General features: G+C 38.1%; 1 protein-coding gene across 3 annotated transcripts in view; it reads right to left on the bottom strand.

The window, feature by feature from the left end:
* Nucleotides 1-1,413: 1,413 nt before the first annotated feature.
* plekhm3 (pleckstrin homology domain containing, family M, member 3) overlaps nucleotides 1,414-6,560 on the bottom strand; it is a 34,593-nt gene continuing 29,446 nt past the window's right edge. For all 3 annotated transcript variants that reach the window (XM_034562057.1, XM_034562056.1, XM_034562058.1), the window contains exons 7-8: nucleotides 4,430-4,587; nucleotides 1,414-2,394 (exon numbers count right to left, since the gene is read on the bottom strand). In XM_034562057.1, the coding sequence (XP_034417948.1) occupies nucleotides 2,232-2,394; nucleotides 4,430-4,587 (321 nt within the window). In that variant the 3' untranslated portion in view covers nucleotides 1,414-2,231. The remainder of the gene's footprint in view (nucleotides 2,395-4,429; nucleotides 4,588-6,560) is intronic.

Raw genomic sequence — 6,560 nt, 5'->3', positions numbered from 1 at the left:
AAACAGTCGGCAGTGAGAATGAAAGACGACAAGCAGCAGGAATAAATATCAGCTACGTTTCAATCAGATTATTCAAAGTTAGACTCGTGGCAACAGAACATGGAGGGCAGCTCTAAAAGATCGAGGGAGGCAGCCATTACGAAAGGTGCTTCATTTCCAAAAAAACAATTAAAATCTCACTGTACTGACTTTAAAAATGTACTTTGGTGGATTAACCACGCCATTCGTTTTGGAAATCCACCCAAAAACTGAAAAAAAAGAAGAAGAAAAAAACAGGGCACAAAAAAAGAAAGAAATTGCAGTAAAAAAAAGAAAAAAAGAAAAACATTAAATTTTTGGGCATCAGTTAGATGATTTATTAGCTTCAAACCTGACTGCTTGTTTAAGGTTTGCCTGACAACAGGAACGCAGTGAGTCAGAAAGGCCGTCTAAGTTGCATAGAGACTAGAAGCTAAAGCCGCTATCGTGTTGGACCGATTCTGCACCAATAAAGCAGGAAGTAGAATCGGAGGAAGAGGGGGAGGGAAAAGGTGACAGGGAAAGAATAGGTTACAGTAGATTATTGCCCTCGTTCATTTACAGGAAGAGAATGTGCTCACACGGACCGACGTCTGTTTGCAGTTGAACATTTAAAGAATACCGATTTTTAAATGAGCGGCTCAAAGATCATCTTCCATTCCACGGTTACAAGTTAAATAACTCAGCTTAAGGAGGTCTGATAGAAGACGGATTTCTATACTTCAATCACAGCTATTATTTGTAACTTCTACTATTAATATGTTGTAGTTATTATCAATGGGTAAAACTCCAGTTACATCCCAAATGAACCCAAACTGTGATCAAGTGTGTTTGGATTAGTTCACAGGCGACACGTCGTCACGGTTGGAGAGAAACTTATGAAACGTCACCTGCAGCATAACCCACTTCCTGCTGTTGATCCACATTTTAGTAGTGAATGATAACTGTTAACCAACTCTTATTTTCATTATCGATACTTTTCCTTGGTCTGTAAAACTTCAGAAAAAAGTGAAATCCCCATCACAAGTTTTTTATTGAACTTTTTTGTCTCACCAAAGAAATTCAGTTTATTGTGATGTAAGTTTTCATCTTTTCTCCCGAGTATCCAAATCCTCTTTGAGACTCCATGAAGACAGGAAACACACTCTTGTGTTTGGTACCTGCGCAGGCTTTCAGTGAAGTGTGTTCAACGATATTATAGCAACCATAACTAGGGAATAATGAATTATGCTGCATGGTGGTCTGAGAAGCCTCGACTGATGCTCTGAAAACTGATTAAAGGAGGTGCACATTGAGTCTGTCTTAAAGGAATCCTCACATACCCTGATGGGCAGTTGTTGCCTGCTATGTCTATATCTATATCTATATATATATAGATATATATATATCTGCAAATACAATGCAAGTGATGGGGGACAAAACTCCAGTCCGTTTTGTACAAAAGTATATTTCAGAGTTTATTTAAAGTCCATATGAGGCTTGGATTGATGTGTTGTGTTAGATGTTTGTATTAAACAGACCATAACTTTTGTAAATACCCACTTGATTTCAATAAGTCTGCTAACAGCCTGATATTAACTCGCATTGAAATTGATTTAGACGGGGATCTTTTTAATTGCTACTATGAAGAGGAGGAATTGTTATCATCATTTTCATCTATAAAAACCTGTCCCGTGAGCATGTGACTACTGTTCTAAGACAGACATGGAACAAGTGTGCACCTCCACTTTAATATGTCATTTCATAGCAACGGACATGAGTCAAAGTGGACCACGACTGCTTTCCTCTGAAGGGAAGGAACCTGGTTGCCTCTCCAGACTCCAGTGGGACAGTAAATGAAGACAGAAAAAACAAAAAAAGATCACACGTTCCCAAAAGAAGGAAAACAGCAAATCTTCACATTTGAGAGGCTGGAACCAGAGAATGTTTTCCCGACTTGACAAATTATTAATCAGTTGCTAAACTTGTTAATCATCTTCCGTCCATTTCCTGATGGTTTCCTCACTGAACTGGTGCCGGAGGTTAGAACAAACCACCGACTATTAGTTTGAAGGTCTCTAGTTTATCAGCTGTGATTTGGGATTAAGTGAAAGTGAAAGTGGTGAAAGGAGGACGATGGCGAGTACAAAATACGAGGAAGTTCAGTCTGTAACAACCGGTGTGTGTGTGTGTGTGTGTGTGTGTGCGTGTGCGTGTGTGTGTGCGTGTCTCTCTCAGGTGTCATGGTAGGGCAGGTGAAAGCACCCGGGGCCGTCGTCGTCAGGTGACCAGAAGGAGGACGGCCTCATGTGGTGGAGCTCTCTGCGGACGCAGCGAGGGCACGGCTGTGCTTTCTGTCGGCACTCGGCGTGGAACACGGCGCCGCAGCCGTCGCACCTGCAAGGAGAGCACGGCGGTCACCACGAGGTGTTCGGGTGAGGGAGAGACCGTCGGCATGTCACAATTTCACGTTACAACTGTTTCCATTTCTTCCACAAAAGTACTTAGAAGTAAGTTATAGATTCTGAAAAAAAAACGTTACATTCCATTCTAAAAAAAATAGTTTTTTTTTTTCACTAGATGAAAAAAAAAAATGTACCTTTGCATGACGGAATGTATAACAAAATCTAAATGATGCTTAACTTGTAAAAAGTTTAAATACATATATATATACATATATATATATATATACATATATATACATATATATATATATATATATGTATACATATATATATATATGTGTATATATATATATATATGTATACATATATATGTATACATATATATATATATATATATATATGTATACATATATATATGTATATATATATATATATGTATACATATATATATATGTGTATATATATATATATATATATATATATATATATGTATACATATATATATATATATATATGTATACATATATATATATATATGTATACATATATATATGTATGTATATATATATATATATATATGTATACATATATATATATGTATATATATATATATATATATATGTATACATATATATATGTATACATATATATATATATATATATGTATATGTATACATATATATATATGTATATATATATATATATATATATATGTATACATATATATGTATACATATATATATATATATATATATATATGTATACATATATATATATATATATATATATATGTATACATATATATATATGTATATATATATATATATATATGTATACATATATATATATATATGTATACATATATATATGTATATATATATATATATATATATATATATATATATATATATATATATATATATATATATGTATTTAAACTTTTTACAAGTTAAGCATCATTTAGATTTTGGGTAATCTTTCAAGCATTAATTTTGTCGATGACAAATATTAATTGACCTCCTCTTTTTCATGACAAACACTAATTAAACATCAACCCTCAATCCATCCTCTTAAAACTATGAGACCACGTATTACAGATTTACGCACTAATAACTGTTTTACTGCCTTCACCTGCTGCACGGTGCTGCCGGCTGATTGCAGCCCAGTTATTGCTCATTTCCTGTCTGAGTAACTGAGTCAACAGCTCCACTCAGTTCCGGTGAGTACAGTAGACAGAGCTGTTATCACACTTCCAGGTCACACAACTCACACGGGGTGTGTGTGTGTGTTTCTTGGAGGAATCCGTCCTGATCGTCTCTCTTTAAAACATTTTTTAGAGCAACATCTCTTTCCAGAAACAGTCATTTGTTGAATGTGATTAAATTAATTTACTCACGTACTTTACTGTAGTACAATCTTGAGGTATTTCTACTAGAGTATTTTACTGTGCTGCTACGTTATACTTCCACTGCACTAATGTTCATAGTGAACTTTATTATGACTTTTTGTATGATATTGTATTGACATACCATGTTTATTTGACATTTTTATAGCATATTATAGTCTCACTTTTTATGAAATACTATCATTTTACAGATGAAGAACTAAACTGTGACTTTCTTCATGACACACTACGACTTCTTTTTTACATTTTAATGACAAAATGCAAAATATAATCAGCAAATACATTATGATACACAGTAATTATATAAAGTAGACTTTATTGATCCCCAAGGGACATTTATAAACTACACAAAAAATCAGCATTCTATGCCAGAAAAAAATGTCGTTTTGAAAATTACAGTATGTCACAAAAACATCTAAAATCAAAGTCATGGTACCATAGTTTCATAGTATAATATGAAGTAAAAAATGTCCCAAAGAAGTAACAGAAACACCAAAATATGGTTTAAATTTCGTAGTACCGTGTTATTTGCATTTGTTTGAAGAACCTCACCAGAAGTGCCCATTGCTGCCCTTTTATTCATCATTTTATTCATATAGGAACATTATCTGAGGATGCGTACCTCTTGGTGACGCTCTCCTGGAAGGGGTAGAGGACCTGTCCGTCGTGGCACAGCTCACAGATGAAGCCTTTCTCTCGACACAAACTGCAGCTGAAAACGTGCGCGCTGGCAAACTTGATCACCTTGGACAGGAAGGGAGCCAGTTTCCCATCGATCACCTGGAGGGTGGGGAGGGAGAACGGAAGGAAGCGTGCGGTCAACAACGACAACAACAACACAACTTAAAAATAAACCGGCAGTGACAAGTCTACGGGGGTCTCAGTGAGGAGGAAATATGGGAAACTGAAGTGCCAATCAAGGAATATAGTTTGGAGTTCAAAAGTCCTGACAGGAAGGAGTACAAACTGCTGCAAAAGGGGGAGGGCCTTCAAAGTGTTCCCCCGTCTCTAGGTTAACCAGTAGAATGAGAAGCAGAGCATGCGTCAGAATGGCCATGACGGATATAATCATGTTTAATATCTAGAGAGCAACTCATTAAAAGAGCCAGTGCCAGTGGCTCATGTAGTATCTATCAAGGTTTTTATCAAATCTCTAGGTTTTCTATTTTTTGTTCTTCTTTATACTTAAATGTAACATTTGCATATGCTTTATTCAACGTTTGACATATACCACCCTCTTTATTTCAGAATATATATACACACATATTACATCTATTACTCTTCATGAAAGTGCTGGGGGGTGGGGGGGGAGACTTCACGGTCGCTTTTGAGATCAGTAAAGTGCAAGAGAGGAAGGAAGGAAGGAAGGAAGGAAGGAAGGAAGGAAGGAAGGAAGGAAGGAAGGAAGGAAGGAAGGAAGGAAGGAAGGGAGGAAGGAAGACAGTAAATGAGGAACGCCTTTTAATGGCAACGCTTGGCAAGTTCCTTTAAGAGCTGAGGGTGGGGGGGGGGTGGGGGGTGGGTTGGTGGGGGGGTGGGGCTGCAGTTGTATTGTAGTGAATAGACAGTGGACGACTTAAGAGGGGGAAGAAAACAGTTAGTGAAAGGAAACGCTGTGCAGAATCTTGCAGAAATACAAACGTGAATATGGTGGATTTTGTCGCATCGTGTCAATAATGCATCATCGTATGTGAGACCCGGAGGTATACGGTTGGAGAAAGACCCGCGTGGAGATACAATATACAAGAGCGATCTTGAGCGAGAGGGAGAGAGAGAGCCTGTATTCAGATATAAGTGGTTCCACCTGGCAGAGCTCTGGACCTCCCAATTATAACCTCCTTCATGCTGTTTGTTACACGACGAGGAGAAGAGGAGGACGGGATGGAGAGAGGAAGAAGAAACCACACACACACACACAGGAAACATGGAGGAACACGGATCATAGACTGAGATAAATGGCCGACACCGAAGGCCTTTGCTGGAACGTGATATGAAATGATCCTCCTCAGACCAGCATGGGGGGGGGGGGGGGGGGGGGGGGGATCAGCTTCCATGTTGAGAGTCTCATGTTTGAGGATGTTTTCATGTTATTTCAGTGTTTTAAAGCAACAAATAAAGTTTACTGGGTGCATCTCTTGATGAAACAACAGTTAAGTCGCTCTCTGCTTGTACGAAAGCCTCGCTGTGTGGCGGCGAACACGACATTTACGGTTGTGAACACATTATACAAATAAGAATTTACCCGTTCATTTGTGAGCTTTATGGAGGCTGGTGTGGCATATTTCTGTCTAGCTGTTTCTCTGTGTTTTCAGTCGTTACGCTATGCTAAGCTAGGCTAGGCTAGGCTAGCTTGGTAACCTATGCACATTTCGATACAGGCTTCTGGTGTGCAACGAGATATGAACTTTCATTCAAACATGGTCTCCACAGATGTTTGATGAGAAGAAGGAAATGCATCCAACATCACGTCTTAAGCATGAATGTGTCGTTTAAAAAAAAAGGAACATTCCACAGTGTACCTCTAATTCAATGTTTTGTCTGTATGCGAGTACAAATGATAAATGTTACACGTGTCCACACGCTAAACCTAAGCAGTCCGGGTCCAGCCCGGTCCACATGACGAATGGCTCTCCTGATGGAGGCTGACAGGCTCGGTAAATTAAGGCCCGCTATAATTGGACTGGGCAGAATCAAACGACTGGCAGCACAGCTCTGGTGGCTGCTGGGTGCTCCAGAGGGACGCTGGGAAAGAC

Source organism: Cyclopterus lumpus, chromosome 21, assembly GCF_009769545.1.
Source record: "Cyclopterus lumpus isolate fCycLum1 chromosome 21, fCycLum1.pri, whole genome shotgun sequence".
NCBI lineage: Eukaryota > Metazoa > Chordata > Actinopteri > Perciformes > Cyclopteridae > Cyclopterus > Cyclopterus lumpus.
This window is presented reverse-complemented; position numbering and strand designations above follow the sequence as displayed.